The sequence below is a fragment of the Theropithecus gelada genome, chromosome 18, assembly GCF_003255815.1.
Source record: "Theropithecus gelada isolate Dixy chromosome 18, Tgel_1.0, whole genome shotgun sequence".
In the NCBI taxonomy this organism is placed as follows: domain Eukaryota; kingdom Metazoa; phylum Chordata; class Mammalia; order Primates; family Cercopithecidae; genus Theropithecus; species Theropithecus gelada.
Genome location: NC_037686.1, coordinates 28,145,817 through 28,166,263, shown reverse-complemented (window position 1 = coordinate 28,166,263; position 20,447 = coordinate 28,145,817). Strand labels below are relative to the sequence as shown.

The 20,447-nt window shown below is 39.4% G+C and overlaps 1 protein-coding gene across 10 annotated transcripts in view; it reads right to left on the bottom strand.

Annotated features, from left to right (window-relative positions):
- Positions 1-20,447, bottom strand: part of ELP2 (elongator acetyltransferase complex subunit 2) — a 39,566-nt gene that overhangs the window by 4,467 nt on the left and 14,652 nt on the right. For 4 of the 10 annotated variants that reach the window (XM_025364871.1, XM_025364868.1, XM_025364869.1 and 1 more), the window contains 12 exons: positions 19,844-19,939; positions 18,642-18,742; positions 18,309-18,440; positions 14,976-15,125; positions 13,324-13,512; positions 11,094-11,163; positions 10,161-10,256; positions 9,961-10,018; positions 8,966-9,038; positions 5,310-5,502; positions 3,085-3,206; positions 140-285 (listed from right to left, as the gene is read on the bottom strand). In XM_025364871.1, the coding sequence (XP_025220656.1) occupies positions 140-285; positions 3,085-3,206; positions 5,310-5,502; positions 8,966-9,038; positions 9,961-10,018; positions 10,161-10,256; positions 11,094-11,163; positions 13,324-13,512; positions 14,976-15,125; positions 18,309-18,440; positions 18,642-18,742; positions 19,844-19,939 (1,426 nt within the window). The remainder of the gene's footprint in view (positions 1-139; positions 286-3,084; positions 3,207-5,309; positions 5,503-8,965; positions 9,039-9,960; positions 10,019-10,160; positions 10,257-11,093; positions 11,164-13,323; positions 13,513-14,975; positions 15,126-18,308; positions 18,441-18,641; positions 18,743-19,843; positions 19,940-20,447) is intronic. The other 6 variants (XM_025364870.1, XM_025364875.1, XR_003116616.1 and 3 more) reach the window with 5 other exon arrangements.

The window sequence follows — 20,447 nt, the reverse complement described above, 5'->3', positions numbered from 1 at the left end:
AAAAAAAAAAAAAAAAAAAAAAGAAAAGAAAAAGACAGTAACTCAGAGGCCAGGAGAATTCACAAATGAAATGACATGAGGGTTATGTATTAAGAAACCAAGTGGTCCCCTTAAAACTAAGCCCCACACAGAGACTGACCGTTGAGAAGGGTGGAGCGCTGGGTGGAGCGCTGGGCAGACGCTGACAGCTGTCACAGCCCCACCCACATCCAGGACTGAGGAGCAGGGGCCAATGTTATGCTCAATACAGTCATCAGTGGAGTCGCACTCACCCCAGACAACCACCTAATACAGACAAATCACACACTGTAAAGCCTTCTCTCTGCAAGGTTTCTAGCAATGCACTACAGTTTCATTGGCAAAGATACAACAAAGTATTTGCTCCGGTGTTTTTTTAAATGCATCATTTACATTTGTGTATGATGTGCCAGGACTTGAGAACATTTCAAGCATCACAAAGAAGGCACAGTACAGCAGACACGCGTCTGTGAGAGCTCACTTTGGTCCAAAGACAAAACGCTCCTGCCCAGAGACCAGACAGAGGTGTCTAACATGCCTTCTACACTCACAAATTGGTTACGATCCAGTGGAGTCCCATCAGTAGGCTCATGCACTTCCCCAAGAAGCTACTACAAAATGTTTAAGAATTAATCAGCTTTTGGGCCAGGCGCAGTGGCTCACGCCTGTAATCCCAGCACTTTGGGAGGCCAAGGCAGGTGTATCACCTGAGGTCAGGAGTTTGAGACCAGCTTGGCCAACATAGTGAAACCCCGTCTCTACTAAAAATATAAAAATTAGCTGGGCATGGTGGTGGGTGCCTGTAATCCTAGCTACTAGGGAGGCTGAGGCAGGAGAATCGCTTGAACGTAGGAAGCGGAGGTTGCAGTGAGCCGAGATCGTACCATTGCACTCCAGCCTGGGCAACAAGAGTGAAACTCCGTCTCAAAAAAAAAAAAAAAAGAACTAATCAGCTTTCTAGCTCTTTCTCTACACTGTCCATTGCTCAGGGAATCTACTCAGCTATAAGGAAAACCTGACCTACATGATACCCCTCAAGAAATGAGGCTTCCCTGGAAGCTCATACCTCAAGGATGTGTGAATGGTCACAAAGCAATGGAGAGTGGGCTGGGCGTGGTGGCTTACACCTATAATCCTAGCAGATTGGGAGGTAGAGACGGGTGGACTGCTTGAAGACAGGAGCTCAAAACCAGCCTGGCCAACATGGTGAAACCCCGTTTCTACTAAAAATACAAAAAATTAGCTGGGCATGGTGGTGGGTGCCTGTAATCTCAGCTACTCAGGAGGCCGAGGCAGGAGAATCGCTTGAACCTGGGAGGCGGGGGTTGCAGTGAGCCAAGATCGCGCCACTGCACTCCAGCCTGGGCAACAAGAGCGAAACTCCATATCAAAAGGAGAAAGAAGTGAAGTGGACAACAGTAGCAAAATGCAGAACCAAAGCAAGATTCTGAGCATAAGGCTTTGTCCAAGCAAGCAGAAGTACATTTCAGAGAATGTCCAGCAAATGCTGCTTGTCTGCTGGAGCCACCCCTGAGAGTAGCAGCTGGACCATGTTCTATAGGCATGTGATATGGTTTGGCTGTGTCCCCACCCAAATCTCATCTTGAATTGTAGTTCCCATAATCCCCATATGTTGTGGGACGGACCCAGTGGGAGGTAATCAGATCATGGGGGCAGTTACCTCCATGCTCTTCTCAAGATAGTGAGTTCTCACGAGATCTGATGGTTTCATAGAGGCTTCCCCCTTTTGCTCAGCACTTCTTTCTCCTGCCACCATGTGAAGAAGGATGTGTTTGCCTCGCCTTCTGCCATGAATGAAAGTTTCCTCCAGCCTCCCCAGCCCTGAGGAACTATGAGTCAATTAAACCTCTTTCCTTTATAAATTACCCAGTCTCGGGCAGTTCTTTAGAGCAGTGTGAAAACAGACTAACACAGCATGACTGTGGGGGACAGAAGCAGTCCTTCTTCCTCAGCATTGAGCACAGCACAGGCACACCAATGCCAAGAAAGAATAGGCAAATGAAAAGAAGGGAGGGTCTGAGACATAAAGTCTGCCATAGAGGCTGACATGTAGGTGTTTAGCTTGAGTGACACCCTGCCTGTGCTAGCCCTCCACTTCAGTGATCTGTACCGTGTCTGTGACTAAAGAGGGCAGGGAGGGAACGGCGACACTAAACTGCTTCACCACCTTTAGTCTGTGGGAGCAAAAGGGTATTTTAAAGAGTATGAAAACTAAGGAAAGACTAGAGGCGAGGTGCACATTTCTCAGAGAACAAAGGTGAAGGTCATGTTGGAGAACATACTCGGAGGCTGGATGTGGTGGCTCATGCCTGTAATTCCAACACTTTGGGAGGCCAAAGTGAGAGGACTGCTTGAGCCCAGGAGTTCAGGACCAGCCTGGCAACATGGCAAGACCCCATCTCTACACAATTAAAACATTGGCTGGGCGTGGTGGTGAGTACCTGTAGTCCCACCTACTTGGGAGGCCAAGGCTGAGGTGGGAGAATTGCTTGGGCCCAGGAGATCCAGGCTGCAGTGAGCCGTGACTGTACCACTGCACCCAAGACCCTGTCTCCAAAAAAAAAAAAAAAAATTCCTAGCTACTTTGTTTTGATCTTTTTTAAAGCTTGGGTCAGTCATACTCCACCCACTTCTAGCACCAAATGAAAAGGTAACAACAATTCATTATAGAAAAATGTTAAATTCATAAAAGTATGAAAACTAGAAAATAGTTTTTCCCTTATTCCCCTACCTCCCTTGCTGCCTTCCTGGTTTCTTGGTCTTGATTAATTTCATTTATTACTCTTCTTCCACTGGGACCATTTGATGAAGGTCATATGTCTGAAAGGTCTTCTCTTCATATTTTTGACATTTCAGAGAAATTTACTTATAGAATTTAACAAGAAAAGTCTTTTTTTATATGTACATATATGAAAAACAGAAAGGAATACATAGCTGATTTTTAAAAGCTGTAACAGAAAGGCAGGATTATGCATTTTTTATTCAAACATACCTATACAAATATTATTTTACATTTGAAAAAATATTAAGTTTTTAAATAATTACCTTTTTGTCTCGACTCCCAGTGAAGAAATACTTGCTATCAGGACTCCAATCACAAGACCAAATAATTCTACTGTGCACAGAAGTAATTTTGTTGGTGAAGGCAAAAAGACTAAAAACTGGCTCTGAAAGAAATATGTATACACTATTCACAAAGCAGAGAAAGCTGGGTTTTTACCTATTAGGAAGTGATGTTTAAGTGCCATATACACCATATGACTTAATATTCAATTTATATGCACTGACTTTTGAAACAGACTGAAGCCAGACAACCGCTCACCAGAAGGCTGTGGATATAGTTATTTTTCTAGTAGGGAATGCTTTTGTACTGACTGGTCACTCTCTAGTGACTGATGACAAACATCTTCCAAACACTCAACTGCAGTTCAACTCACGCCTATAGAAGAAGCCTGAAGCTATTTAGCCGTACTCAAAGCAGGCAGATTTGCATATTAGGCTATAGAAAAAAGATTAATGCACCACTTAATGTTTAAAAAAAGAAATCTTAAGAAAATATTTTCCTTTTAAGATTTAAGTGTAAGGCAACTTCTAGCCCTTATACAGACTAAACCTAACACACATAACTGTTGGCCAGGAACAGTGGCTCATGCCTGTAATCCCTGCACTTTTGGGAGGCAGAAGCGGGTGGATCACCTGAGGTTAGGAGTTCAAGACCAGCCTGGCCAACATGATGAAACCCCGTCTCTACTAAAAATACAAAAAGTTAGCCAGGTGTGGTAGCGGGTGCCTTTAATCCCAGCTACTCAGGAGGCTGAAGCAGGAGAATTGCTTGAACCAGAAGGTGGAGGCTGCAGTGAGCTAAGATCACACCACTGTACTCCAGCCTGGGGAACAAGAGGGAACACCATCTAAAAAAAAAAAAAAAACCCTAAAAAACAAAAACCACATAACTGTTTATGAGGAGGGAATAAGACTGTATCTATTATTACTCCATAATTCATAAAGATTTAACACATTAAAAAATACATTAATAATACAATGTTTTTTTGCAGGGAGAATGAAGTCTCACTCTAATGCCCAGGCTGGAGTGTAGTGATGGGATCTCCACTCACTGCAACCTCCGTCTCCTGGGTTCATGCAATCCTCCTGCCTCAGCCTCCCAAGTAGCTGGGATTACAGGCATGCACCACCATGCCCGGTCAATTTTTCTATTTTTAGTAGAGACGGGGTTTCACCATGTTGGCCAGGCTGGTCTTCAACTCCTGACCTCAGGTGATCCACCCACCTTGGCCTCCCAAAGTGCTGGGATCACATGCATGAGCCACTGTGCCTGGCCAACTTTAGCTTTTTAAGCAGTAAATGCTGCATGTTAGGAAAAGATTCGTGATGCAAAAGAAAACAGTCTGTTCTAAAACATATTGCTGAGTATACTTTACAGTCCCTGGATATTCTCTAAAACACAAGAAACAAAGAGACTAGAAATATCACAAAACTAAACTGTATGTGAGTCTTATCAATGGAAAAATAAAAAACAGGATTAAACAACTTAAATATACTTTAAACACTCTCTAGAACTTATCCACCAAAAGAAACTGGGGGAATAAGAATAGGCCACTGCCCCAACTGCACAAAGGTTTTTAGTCCTCTTTTTTTTTTTCAGTTTATGCCAGGTTCAGAGTAGAATGTGGGTAGGTGGGCTAACACCTTGCTCAGGGGTCATGTTATCCAGATGGATGCCTAGTATGCCCTTCTCAATGAAGGAAGTGACTGCAGAGGGTAGGAAAAAGCTAAGGATAATGGTTTCCTCTATATTTCATAATTTAAAATAGTACTATATTAATAAAATAGTTCAGAGAGAAGAAACCACTCAACCATGAGTTTTCTTAGTTGTATCTTCATTATTCCTGTCCCATAAAATCCTAGTTCAGGATATGTCATCCATTAGGTTTTGTGGTAGCATTCTATCACCATTTGCAAAACCTAACTTCCTACATACAGACGTTTATGTTTCTTGAACTGAGATATCTGAATACATGCCATCTTGACTACATAATCACAAGTAGGTCAACCTAAACAAAGATCATCTCCATTTAAATCCTATGAGGAAGGTCAAGTCTTCCTCAGTTATCCAAGAACTTTGAAAGGCTTCAAAGACATGAGGCTCTACCCTTTACTCTGTTATCTTTGTCTTAACTAAAGCTGCTTAATGTAGATAAAAAGGACATAACTGTTTCACTAGTAACTTTCTCAATCAGAAGCTGTTTTACCGAACTCAGGTGAGATTGTATCCTGCTTTTTCCATAATGACCAGGTTCGATCTCTGGAAACAGCCAGTAAGAACTTGTCGTTGGGTGAGAAGGCCATCTGCGTGACTGTCAAACTGTGGAAAACTAAATTCTGCACCTGTTTCCAAGATGTAGTGTTCCAAAGAATGATAGCTGCATGCTCTTTCTTAGCTGCCTGTAGGACAGAGATGAAACAATAAAGCTAGTAACTAAAAAACTGAAGAGAAACCATTTTAAAAACAACACATTGTTTCTATGAGTATATTTTATTTATCTGTTTGAATTCCAAAAAAAATTCCTAGGAGATAACATACTACAACCATTTCTAATCTCTGGGAAGAATTCCAGATGACTGGGATTAGAAAAAATGAATCATCAGGGACTAATATTACCATGCTTTCTTTTTTTTTTTTTTTTCCTTCTCACTGTAGCTCTCAGATCTTAAAAAATTATTCCATGATCAAAACTGTGACATGGAGGGGGAAAAAATGAAATGAAAAACTGTGACATGGAGGGGGAAAAAGAACGAAAATTATTCCAAAATAAATGGTTTACTTTTAAAAAGATCAATCCTGAGAGAAATTAAAGACCTGAAGGAATGACAGATATATTGCATTCATATGTCAAAATACTCAATATTGTTAAAATTCTCCCCAAATTAATCTAGAGAATCAATGCCATCTCCATTAAAATTCCTGCAGGTATTTTTGTAGAAACTCTTAAGCTGATTCTAAAATGCAAAATAAAGGATCTACTATAGCCAAAATAACTCTATACTTCCTAATTTCAAGATATATTATTAAAACACTATAGTTACTAAGAGAGTATGGTACTGGCATCATGTCAAAAAAGATCAATACAACCCAACAAAGTCTAGGGAACAGACCCACATATATGAACAAGTGACTTTAGACAAAGGGACAAAACACAGTGATGAAGGGGATAGTCTTTTTAAAAAATGATGCTGAAACTGGTATCTACAATAAAAGAAAATCAACTTTAATCTATATTCCATGACAAATACATGAATTAATTTGAAAGTATCATAGGTCTAAAGGCAAAAGTTAAAAACCCATAGAACTCCTTGAACAAAACACAACAGAAAAATCCTTGTGACCTTGAGTTAAAGATTAGATATAAGGACACAACCTAAATTTTAAAAAAAATTGATAAACTAGACTTCAACAAATCATAAAACATCTGCCATTTGAAAGACACTGTTAGAAGAATGACAAGCCACTGGGAAAAAATATCTACATAAGCACATCTGATAAAGTTGTATCCAGGGTATATAAAAAACTGTTCAGTGTCCATCAATGGATAATTGGTTTTTAAAATGTGGTGTCTACACACACACACACACACACACACACCCCATGAACTACTACTCAGCCATAAAAAACAATGAAATCATTTCTTCTGCAGCAAAATGGATGGAACTAGAAGCCATTCTCCTAAGTGGTGAAATGACTCAGAAGCAGAAAGCCAAAAACCAGACATCCTTGCTTACAAGTAGGAGCTAAGCAATGGGTACGCATGGACATACAGTGTGGAATAATAGTAGACACTGGAGAATCAAAAAGGTGGGAAGGGTTGAGGAATGAAATACTCAAGGTACAATGTATACTATTCAGGTGATGGGTATGCTAAAATCCAGAGTTCAACAAGACACAATATATCCATGTAACACAGTTGCACTTGTACTCCTAAATCTATAAAAAAAATTTTAAAAACTTTTCAAAACTCAGTAAGAAAACAATCTAATAAATAAATGGGCAAAAGATTTGAGTAGTTTCACCATATTTTCATATGGATAAAAAATTAGCACATGAAAAGATGCTTAATATCATTAGAGAAATACAAATTACAGCCATAAATAGCTGTTACACACTTACTAGAATGGTTAAAAGTTAAAAAGACTGATATTAAGTGCTGGTGAGGGTACAGAGCAATTGGAAATCTAATACACTGCTGCAAAAACGTGTAACCACTGGGGAACACAGCATGTCAATGTCTTAAAATTTTAAATATATATCTACCATACCATCCAACAATTCCATTCACAGTTATGTACTCAAGAGAATGAAAGCATATATCCATGCAAAGACTTGTACATAAATTTTCATAACTGTACCATTGCTAAAAGCCCAAAACTGGAAAACAACCCACATGTCCATTAATAAGTGAATGGATCAACAAATGGTGGTACATCTGTACGAGGTAAAACTACTCAGCATTAAGAAGGCATGAACTACTGACGCATGCAAAAACATGGATAAATCTCAAACAATTATGATGAATGAAAGCAGCAAAACCAAAAAAGTACATACTTACATGATCCTATTTATATACAATTTTAGAAAATGCAAACTACTGTATCATGACAAAAAGCAGACTAATGGTTTCCTAGGGATGGAGGCAGGAGGGGAAAGGGAGAGGTAAAAAAGAGGAATTGCCAAAGAGCATAGAAAATGTTGGGGGTTGATGGATATATGCAGTTTCTTGATTGTAATGATGATTTATACAGGGATAAACATGTCAAAACTTATCAAATTGTTCATATTAAACACACAATTTATAGTATGTTAATAACCCTAAATACAGCTGTTTAAAAAATGTTTAGAGGATGTACATCTTGTGAGTCAACTTGAAAAGGGGAAAAAAAAAATCAATTACAGGATTCACAGTGCCCTAAGTTAGAAACAAATTATCTGCCCAGTAGAAGCCCAGACAGTTGAACTACTGAACTCCATTCTCCCCAAAGGCTCCTATAAGAGAAGTAAGTCCTCTCAGTACCACTTCAAAGAATAAACAAGTGGGGTAGTGGTGGGTGTAGGGGAAGCACAGCAGTATTTCTTATGATGCCTCTCAATGCAGATCAGCGGCATAAATCCACAGTAATGGCAGGGACACGAGCCCATGCAGGTGGGCAGCTCTTACCATCATATTTAAAACAAGTAAATAAATTTCAGAAAATTTAAGAGGAATGTGTGGGTTTCAGACCCTTCAGATAATCCTCCATAATTGCTATATCCATAGGATATGGATAAATACTGAATGATGAATTCAAGATCATCCTTCTAAGTAAATGCAAAAGTCATCTGCCTTAGGTCAGTGCCAAGAGTGTCCTCAAATAAAGTCTGATGGACTTCACTCCAGATTTCCTCTTCTCATTTCCCTGTGTCTCTAGGACTCCAATTATTTAAAATTTATCACATTTTTAGCATCATTTTGAGATATCCTTGTTTTATATACAGAGTCTCACTCTGTCACCCAAGCTGGAGTGCAGTGGCGCGATCTTGACTTACTCCAACTTCTGCCTCTGGAGTTCAAGTGATTCTCATGTCTCAGCCTCCTGAGTAGCTGTGATTCCAGTTGTCATTTTGAGATATTTGATTAAATCACTTTTAGTAGGGGGGCACAGATAAGCTCAAAATGTGCAGCTGAAACAGACTTAAAATGAAACCATAAGCTTTTGAAGAGACAGAAGGGTAAGAGAAATTGAGAAAGTAAGATTCAAAAAACCAAGGATTAGTGGCCTTTCACATAGAGTTCTGCCTAAATCATTACCAAACTTGCAGGAGCCTGATGACCCAAATAACCTGTGACCAAGCAGAATCAAAAGTAAAATTGCCTACCTTACAAGCTGAGGCAAGCAGAGTCTTTGAACTGTTACAAGTAACACAAAATATTTCATAACCATGCCCATATCTAAAATTTAAAAAGAAAAATATATACTATTAGCAAATACATCTATTCTCATGCCACACAATTTTTGAAAGTAAAAAGAGTAACATCAATCTCTTTAGCTAACAAACAATTCTTTTGAGGAACATTATATGTTCATCTAGGTAAACATTTGAGAGAAAGACAGGGAGATAGGAGAAAAATGCCAGCTTCCTATAAGTAATATAACTCATTCAAACAATTAACATACAAGTTTTCACCTCCTACTTTCAACCAGCCAGTATCTAAACAATAAACCATGGAAAGGTTTTCATCAGGAACCATCAAAGACCAAAAAACCATGACTAACAACAAAACTTGTGTTTTTTATTTTTTATTTTTTTTCAAGGCTAAGTCTCATTCTGTCACCCAGGCTGGGGTGCAGTGGTGCAATCATGGCTCACTGCAGCCTCAAATTCCTGGGCAGAAGCAATCCTCCAGCCGCAGCCTCTCGAGTAGCTTGGGACTACAGGCATGCATCATCATGCCTGGCTAATTTTTAAAAATTTTTTGTAGAGATGGGGTCTCGCTACATTGTCAAGGCTGGTCTCAAACTCCTGGCCTCAAGTGATCCTCCTGCTATGGCCTCCCAAAGTGCTGGGATTACAAGTGTGAGCCACTGTACCCAGCCAAGTCTTTTTAACAAAGAAAAAATACATAATGTTATGCTTCTCTACTTTAAGAATAAGATGAATAAACAAAACTAATGAACACAATAAATAGTAATATAGAAATAAACGTGAGGTTTAATTCTCATTCCTTATGAAGAGCCACTAAGAGATATATAGAGGAGGAGGAAAATGATAGGTAGAAGGAAGAAAAAGGAGAAATCAAATTGTGGGGTGGGAAGGAAAAATCACAAGTTATGACAGAATCAGACCAAAGAGCTAAATACAGTTTAACTTACAGTTTTTGAACTTCAGGCCACAAAGTATTCTGCAGAAGATGATCCTCAGTGGGAGGCTCTAGAATAAATTGAACCTATTTTTTTTCTATGTTCATCCAAATTCACAAAAGCGAATTCTATAGCACTTATTTAGGTCAGCAGCAATAGATAACATACTGTGTGTTCTAGTGATTTATTAAATTGTTTTTGTCACTTCTTACCAGTAAGTATGGAGGGCTGAAAGGCCACCTGCTGATACTCAAAACCAGTACTAGTTAACAGCTCCTCTTCATCAGAAGGCTGAGAAGCTATATCTCCTAGTTTGAAGAAACACATCAAGAATATGGTCACTATTTTTATATCTCCTTTGCTCGTCTCAATATTAAGGCCACCAGATAGAAAGCAGTGGTAATTCAAAGTGGTGTAATTCACAGCTGTGTCCATGTGATTCTAAAAGCAAGAGTATTTCCATTACTCCAGTATTTTCCAAACATGCTCCTGGAGGCATTAATCAACTCCATAAAGGTTCTTCCCATTTTCTTTGACCTATCAGTTTCCAAACTTTTAAAACTACACAACCAATTCTTCAGGTTACCCACATTCTCATCTGTAGTTCTAACACCAAAAAACATGCTTTGTGGCAGGGCGTGGTGGCTCACACCTGTAATACCAGCAGTTTGGGAGGCCAAGGCAGATGGATCACCTGAGGTCAGGAGTTCCAGACCAGTCTGGCCAATACGGTGAAACCCTGTCTCTACTAAAAACACAAAAAATTAGCTGGGCGTGGTGGCGCATGCCTGTAGTCCCAGCTACTCGGGAGGCTGAGGCAGGAGAATTGCTTGAAGCCAGGAGGCGAAGGGCGTAGGTTGTAGTGAGCTGAGATTGCACCACTGCACTCTAGCCTGGACGACAGAGCAAGACTCTGTCTCAAAAAAAAAAAAAGAAAGAAAACTTGCTTTGTGAAAACTGCATCTACTTCAGTGGTCTGAGTGTGTACAAAGAGTACTTATCACGAAATAGGTGATAGAAAAGATACATATATTGTGATTTTAAAAAAATCAGCTGTAACAAACATTAGGTAGACATTACACAAGTGTGTGACTGGGGTTTAAGTACCACTATGGGTTTAATAATTTTGAAGACAAAAGCCTTACCCTGAAAGACAGCTTTATTTGATAATCCCAACGCAGGGACAGTGGCTCCTTCTGGAAGATCACTATCTTGCTAGAATAGAAAATATAATATCTAAGTTTTAAATGCTAAAGTTTTACATGCTAATTTTATAACTAAAAGTTACTGTTACTTCAGACACTACAAAAAAATCATGCTCATAAATGCCGAGAAACAGTTTAAAGACCATCTTGTGTGGATGTCTACCCATACTTTCACTTTCTGAACCAATAATGCAATGCTAAGCAATCACTCTCCAACAGACAGGCCCTACCAGGCGTCCAGCTCCCATGCAATCCATAAAGTTGGGCATCCTCTCATCCATAAAGGGATCTCATCGAACCATAACATTTCAGTGGGTTTCAGGGTCTGACAGGAAATGCAGTGGGCTGAAAATGGAAGGCCCAGAGCTCTACTTTCAAGATAATCTCACAGGCACATCCCCTGATGATGCTCATATAGACACAGATGCTTCCCAGAAGGGAACAGTTACAGCATTAGTCATAGTATTTTCACTAAATGTATCTAACTAACTGAGTATTTAAAAACTTTGTATGAGTGCCATTTGAAAAGGCAATCATCTGCTTAGATTTTGCAATTTATATCAATCAAATTATTATATGTGAAACTATATGCTAACCATCAAAACTGGCACATGCTCATTTGCTAAGAGTGTTCCGTACAATTTAGACTTTAATATGGAAGCTGAAACTAGACACAAACATGAACAGTAAGAATTTAAAACCATCAAAAATGGCTACCTGGGACACAAGAAACAGTATGCTTTATCTCAGAAACCAAGAAAAACTAACATGGAAAAGAATAGTAAGAGGCATTCCTACATACCTATCCCAACACTTAGTATGGGAGCAAAACCCAAACGAGAGCAAGCAGCTCGCCTCGCCACTCTACAGGATCCCTGTATCTTAGGACACAGAACTAAGTGTACAACTGGGACTAAGCCTCTCATGGGATCCTAAAACCCCATTTCAATTCCTAGAACTGAACAGATCCTGAAACTAGCTGCCCCTCCACCTCCATATGCTTAGCTCTACATAATAACCACAATCAAGACTTTCCTTTTGATTTTGTTCCTATTGTCCATTATTAGAAACAAGCACAACAGAATCTTAAATCCTCTTCACATAATCAAGAAAGCCTGTAGCATGAGGTGCTGAGTATACATTCCAGGAATTTTAGTTGGATACTTCATTTCTAAGGAATTTCATTTTCTTCTCCAGTCTTAACCAGACTGGTGCTAGTTTCACGGCCTTCAGAGTCTCTTAGCTTCCAGACAACTTTCTTCCAAAATGCTTTTCAACACTCTTTGTGTAGGAGCCTCCAACAGCACCCCACAGTCGGACTGTGCCTGCCTCCCAAGATCCTCCACCATGGACTTTCCCCATGCTCTCCACTTCTATCCAGTCTTCATTCCAAGAGGTACCACAACAGCTCTGGCCTCCCCTTTGTGCTCGCTCGCTCTCTTTCTCCCCCTCCTTCTTTTTGCCTATCAAAAGGGTACTTTCCTTTTCGAGCTCAGAACCAAATTTGTGACTCAACTCTAAGTGAAGGGCTGTACAATATGTACTTCTGTGTAACCTATCTTCCTAATTTTCTTTCTTTCAAAATTACTTCGTAACTTTTACAATCCATGTATTTTTATAAGTAGTTCAAATCTTTTTTAGAAGGGCGTATAAACATTAAAAAAAGACCCTTACAACACCCAAATGAAGTCCCAATAAACATGTTTTCATTGTTCCAATACAATGACCTCTTCCTTCTATGAAATTTACTTTAGTACCAGAAGATTTAGCAATTAACTGGTCTCATCCAATAACCGCAGATACATTAGTTCTACCGTCCCCTACCTCTACCCCTACGCTACAGCTAGATGGTAATCTCCTTGAAAACAGTATCCATCTTTTATTTTGTTTTATTCTAGGTACCTAACACAGTGATAAAACATCGTATTCATGTCTCAACTGAACACTAATGCAGCTTTATAGTATTTTGAGCTCATATAGTACACAAAATTTCTGGTTTTAGTATTTAAATCACTACAGCCCACAGTGCACAAAAAAGTTTGTCAAACCATTAAGAAACAATATTACTTTCCTTCTACCTATATATTCCATTTAAAGCCCAAGGCAAAAATCTTTTTAAATTTAAAATGAAGGGACTAGATTTAGGTAAAATATTTAGAGAAATACTCACGTTACAAAGCACATGATTCAGTGATTTTCCTGTAATGGCACAAAAATTTTCCACAAAATTCCGAGGTGCAGAAAAAACTCGAAGAACTTTTTCATCTGCTCCAGATACAAACTGAAACCGATTAATCATTGCCAAACATTTCAGGTCATACCCATGTATCTGAGGCCTTGCAATTTCATGCCAAGTCACCTGGGTAAAACAGGATAAACAAAAATGATCATTCCAAAGCTGAATTTTCAACAAGCAAATTATTAGATGAAAATTATTTACTATACAATGGAAATATAACCATAGGGCAAATTCATCCATGAATAAACCACAACTGGGCAGTATTGGTAACAATTACCAAGAGCCACAGAAAATCACTCAAAATCATTTGACTTGTTTTTCAGTTGACTATAGATGCTGTTCCCAAAGTTCTCAACTCTGTTTATTTGAATCTGCCATGTGTTACTGAAGCAGTAGTGTTAGTGGCAAACTTCCTTAGCTCTTACGGACTGACCCATAGTCAGTTCCATGAATTTCTGTCAGAAACTGAAGCAGAGGATCCTGATTTTCTCTACCACATAGCAGTTCAAAGTTTACCAGTAGTGAAGTTTTACAATTGTTTGAGCTCAGGGCCAACAGTTAGCAATTAACTGGTTTCATCCAATAATTACAGAAACATTAGTTCCACTGCTCCCTACCTATAGCCCTACCCTATAGCTAGATGGTAAACTCCTTGAAAACAGGATCCATCTTTTACATTTTGTTTTATTCTAGTTGCCTAACACAGTGAAAATTTCCTTAAACAAGAACTGCCCTCACTACTATTATCTAACACTATATGACTTCAGGCTTTTATCGTACACTTGATAATGCTTCCTAATGAATTAAACCTAAAATTACAAGACATAACGAAACTGGGCAACACAGCAAGACCCTGTCTCTACAAAAAATCTAAAAATTAGCTGGGCACGGTGGCTCACATATGTAGTCTTAGTTACTTGGGAGGCTGAGGCAGGAGGATCACCTGAGGCCCGGAGTTCAAGGCCAGCCTGAGGAACATAACAAGATCCTGTCTCTACAAAAAATAAAAAATAAAATGTCCAACTGTTTTCCAGAGTGGCTGTATCATTCTGCATCCCCAGTAGCAATGTATGAAAGTTCCAGTTGCTCTGCATCCTTACCAGCACCTGTTAATATATTTTTTACTTTAGCTATTCAAGAGGGTATGTGGTGGTATCTCATCATGGTTCTAATTTGCATTTTCCTAATGGCTAGCATGGCTGCCCTACCTTTCTTGTGTTCATGGATGTTTTCTTTTAAATACATTTAGTAAAATAAGAAGAGACCAGCTGCGGTGGCTCATGTCTGTAACCCAGCACTTTGGGAGAATGAGGGGAGTGGATCACCTGAGGTCAGGAGTTCGAGACCTGTCTGGCCAACATGGTAAAACCCTGTCTCTACTAAAAATACGAAAAGTAGGTGGGTGTGGTGGTGGGCACCTATAATCCCAGCTACTCAGATGGCTGAGACAGGAGAATCGCTTGAACCTGGGAGGTAGAGGCTGCAGTGAGCTGAGATCATGCCATTGCACTGCAGCCTGGGTGACGTGAAACTCCATCCCAAGAAAAAAAAATAAAAATAAATAAATAAATAGGACATTTTACCTGTGATTGGTCTTTTCTCTTCCATGGAGCAAAAAGTCTAGTTGTCTGATCAGTACCAACAGTGATAATAAATTCCCCTTCTGGATCCCAGACTAGGTCTTGGACACCATCAAAGTGTCCGGAAATGACAATCTCTGGAGTCCACTCTCTCTGCAATGAAAGTGCTCATGACACATATCAAAATACTCAAAGACTACCACCACAGTAAAGCACTCATGTCTGATAACAGAGAAGACTAAAGCCCTCTGGCAAGATGAAAAGCTAAGTACACAAGATCGCACCACAGAATAACAGGATCCATTTTCCACAGCATCCATTCGAATGCTTAAGCATTCAAATACGTGTTGTATCCTTTAAATCAGTAACTGTGGGAAATTTCCCTACATTCATCATTTATTGAGCAGCCAGATACTACTTAACCTTTCTGTGTCTCAATTATAGAATAAAACAGTTATTATAATAACACCTACCTTCTAGGGTTATTATGAGGATTAAATGAGTTACATTTGTAAAGTACACAGGACAATTCTAGTACATACTAGGTTCTATGTATTTATTAAACTAAATAAAAATTGTATAAAATGTAAAAATATTGTGTAAAACGAGTCAGTGGCTTCTGCATGTGGGCCTGATGGCTTTATTAAGTAAAAAGAGTTACAGGTGTAGAGGACAGAAAAATGAATCAAACCTAGTTGGTCCACCTATTAAGAAGCCTGCAACAATAACTATATAAACAAATAATGACAACAAAATATAGAAAAAGTCATATGCCTGGTCCACAGAGCATCTTTTTGAACAACCTCAAGAGGGACTAAAACTTAACCTTTAAAGGAAAATTAAATGTGGGTATTAATGGAGAGAAGGAGAAATAGTAGCTGAGAGTAAAGAAATGAATGAATGGGTCACTGAGGAAAATTCAGTATCACATTAACAACTTGTAAGAGTCTCAGAGCAAGAGATGATATTGTGTCTTAGCTCAATTATCCCAGATACCTTAACGAGTAAAGTTGTATACAATATTTACTGAGGCTACTCCTTCTGAAACCTGACAAGATTGAAGGAAATCTGCAAACCTGAGTGGTCTCATCCTGGGAGACATTCATACAGTATGAGGGACTGAACTGTGCGTGTACACATTTTTTTTTTTTGAGACAGGGTCTTGCTCTATCACCCAGGCTGGAATGCAGTAGCATAACCATGGCTCACTGCAGCCTCAACTTCCCAGGCTCACACAATCCTCCTGCGTCAGCCTCCCAAGTAGCTGTGACCACAGGCGCCTGCCCAGGGCTGCATGCCCATGGCTAATTTTTAAAATTATTTGTACAGACAGGGTCTCCCTATGTTGCCCAGACTGGTCTCAAGCTCCTGGGCTCAAGTAATCCTCCCGCCTTGGCCTCCCAAAGTGCTGGGATTACTAGCATGAGCCACCACACCCAGCCTATATTTTTTGATGTGAAGGATCCCTGGCCTGAGGGATCCATGGCCTGAGGTGTTACATACACTGGTTTTCTCTGACAAAAGTTCCTGGCTCGAAACTCCCATAGCCCTTGTTACAGCCTTCAGTTACAATGTTGGGTATGTTAGGCTTCAGGGTCAGGCCTCTAATCTTCCCCACCTGTTTGATTTTGTGTCTTAAACCCGATCATGAGAGGGTTCCACTCTGGGAGAAAAAATGCTGATGTCATGACGCTGCCATAAAACCAAAGAGGACACAGTTCAGGGAGCTTCCGAATAGCTAAGCACATGGAGGTTCCTGGAGGGCAGCACGGCCAGGGAGGGCATGGAAGCTTGGCACCCCTTCTCCCATACCTCACCCTACATATCTCTTCCTCTGTTTCCTTTGCAATATCCTTTATAAAAAACCAGTAGATGTTAATTAAAAACAATAATAAAATAAAATACACTTATAGAGCATCCAGTATGTGCCAGGCCTTGTTTTGCATATCATATAAATGTTAACTCATTTAAGCCTTTAAACCCTGCCAGCAGGCCGGGTGCGGTGGCTCATACCTGTAATCCCAGCACTTTGGGAGGCCAAGGTGGGTGAATCACCTGAGGTCAGGAGTTCGAGAACAGGCTGGCCAACATGGTGAAACTCCATCTCTACTAAAAATACAAAATTAGCCAGGCATGGTGGTAGGCGCCTGTAATCCCAGCTACTCAGGAGGCTGAGGCAGAAGAATCGCTTGAACCTGGGAGGCGGAAGTTGCAATGAACCGAGATCACGCCATTGCACTCCAACCTGGGCAAGAAGAGCGAAACTCCATCTCAAAAAACAAAAAACAAAAAAACACCCTGTAAGTGGATGCTATTAACAATCCACATGCCAGATGCAGTGGCTCACACCTGCAATCCCAGCACTTTGGGAGACTGAGGTGGGAGGATCACTTCAAGCCAGGAGTTCAGGACCAGGCTGGGCAACAAAGCAAGACCCTGTGTCTATAAAAATTTTTTAAATATTAGCTGGGTCTGATGTGCACCTATAGTCCCGGCTACTCAGGAAGTTGAAGCGTGAGGATGGCTTAACCCCAGGAAAATGAGGTTACAGTGAGCTATGATCACACAGAGTGACAGTGAGATCCTGTTAAAAAAAAAAAAAAAACTACCCATATTTTACAAATGAGGAACCTGAGACAGGGATTAACTAATGTCTTCAAGGACACATAGCTAGTAAGTGAACCCAGGCTGTCTAGCTCCAAGGGCCTGTGCTCTTGGCCACTCTGTTTTTGCTATCTAATCTTCCCAAACTAGAAGCAGATCAGAAGCAAATGAGATTACAAAGTAAGAGAAGGAATACCGTAGAGAGACAGTTACATGACTAAAGGGAGAAGACTACCTCTTTGTTGTTTTTGTTTTTTGTTTTTTTTTTGGAGACAGGGTCTTATTCTGTCACCAAGGCTGTTCTGAAACTCCTAGCTTCAAGCAATCCTTCATCTCAGCCTTTCAAGTTCCTAAGATTACAGGCATGAGCTACCATGCCCAGGTGTTGAATGTCAGTCACAATAAATTACTGACATTCATTCAATAATAGGGATCTAGCAGTCCAACAAGATATCCAATTATGTTAACTTTTTAAGAAGACAGGAAAGTTACACATTTCAGAAAAATTCTCATTAAAAAATTATATAGCTTAAAGGAATACAGTACACTTATGTAGAAAATTTACCTACATGCAAATTTCAATACCTTAACAATGTCTACAGAGAAAAGTTGTGTCACTTGAACTTAAAGTGCCTCTACTATGTTTCTGTAGACTATTATAAGTAAAATACTATTTACCTAGGATGCATTCTATTTGATTAGAAATGCTTTATTTAAACACTCTTTTCTTACTGGGTTAACTGTATTCTGTTTCCAAAGGTGCAACGCTCCGTGGAAAGCATGAGCAATGATCATGGAGCCATCTTCATTGAACTGGCAATCATAAAATCCCAGAGTATTCCCACCTACTTCACCTACTCGAACCTGTACAATAACAGACAGAAAACAATTCTTAATCAATAGTCTACATTTCTCACAACAGAAACCACTGATTCCAGAGACTGTTAAATTCCCACTATTTTAATGTACACAGTGAAAATTTGCAGGTGTATCAATATAGACTTAGGATTTAAATACAGAGTTCAAAACTTAATTTTCTGTTCCTTAAATATCCAACACTCTTACCTGTTCTAGCCAAACTCCTGACTCTTCATCTGGAGCCCAGAGAATCATGGTTTTATCCATGGAAGCAGACAATAATCTCATTGGCTGCTGTAGAACACCATCTAAAAAATAAAACCTAATCCCTTTAGGTGATCAACAAGCATCATGTTTGTAGATGACCAGAAAAACACAACAAACAACATGGGTACTGAAAGGATGTTCACTGCAGCATTATTTGTAATTGCAAAAAGTTGCAAACACCACAAATGTCTACCATTAGAAGAAGAGATAAATTGGTTGTAGGATATTCAGACAATAGACTACTACCGTGCAATAAAAACAAATAACTAGAGCTTCACAAATCAACATGGATACAGCTCCAAAACATGGTAAGCTAAAAAGGCAAGCTGTAAAAGAATAAATACATATTGGTATCATTTCAATAGCTATAAAACAATATTGTTTATAGCTATATAGATATGTAGCAACAACATAAAAACATGCATGAAAATGATATGCACTGAATTCAGTACTGTAATTGCCTCTAGAGAAGGATGAAGAGGAAATGTTCAGGAAAGAACACATGACAGGGGTCTTCAATATCTATAATTCCAACTTTTTTGTTTTTTAAATTATAGCAAACATGGCATAATGTAAGGAAAAGCTGAATGGTGGTTTGCCTAAGAATTAATTATTGCTGTTATTGCCTTGGGGAAGAGGCCAGGGAAGAATGTGAGGCTATGCCTCACATAGCTATAAACCCAGCACCAGCCTGAGCATGCACAGAACTGCCACTCCATAAATGGAGATAAATGGCAAAAGAAAGAAGCAGTAACAGAGTCTTACTTTCTCATAAATAATGTATCTCAGTGGTACCAACTTTGTTATTACCGAGGGTAAAGGATCCAGTGAAGTTGGCCTGAAAGTCAGTTTTTCTTAAATTCCATAATAATCAAGTGGAAACTTTTAAGACAAAAAGTTAATGGGGGTGTGGTAGTCTCAGCATCAAGGCAGGAATCACACTTTTCCCACTTAGGAGTTCAATGTTCAATGGAATTGAGTGTCTAGCACACCAGGAATGCAGTACTACACTTTGTCAACTTGAAAATGTCTTGTATTTGAGATTTCTAATCACACTAAAACAATTTACACTTGATTTGGTCAGCTTGCCATGCCATAAGATCTAACTGGAGTAAGGAATATGTGTATGGTTTTCTTCCTACCTTTGTAAAACACAGGTTGCCAGTGAACTGCATTTACCCAGTTTTCATGACCAGCCAGCACTGTCTCCAGAGTAACAGCAAATGCTATTTTAACACCTATAACAAAAGCAACGAAGGTATTATTTCCTCAAAGTTCTTCTAAAAAGAAAATTTCCATAACCAAGCCAGTTGGGCAATTATGTAAAAAAAAAATTAGGACAAAATATGATAGTTAGGATTCAAAAAAAGAACATGCATTCTAAATTTCTTTAACCTCAACTGCTGTTCAAAATTATAGGAGAAAAAGTTAGACATTTTTCCTCATATTTTGTTCTAGCTGGTTATAAATAAATATGAAGGAAAATCTTCTGTTTTTACAATTTTCTGAGACAGCCACTGTTAAACTACCATGAGGAAAAAAAAAAGTCATGCCAGCCTCCTTATTATCCTCACTCACTATAAGAATATAATAGCCTAAAATACTGATACGGTTTGGCTCCGTGTCCTCACCTAAATCTCATCTTGAATTGTAATCCCCCCAAGACCCACCTGTCAAGGAAAGGATCTGGTGGGAGATGCCCTGTGAAGAAGATGCCTGCTTCCCCTTCTGCTATGAATTTGTTTC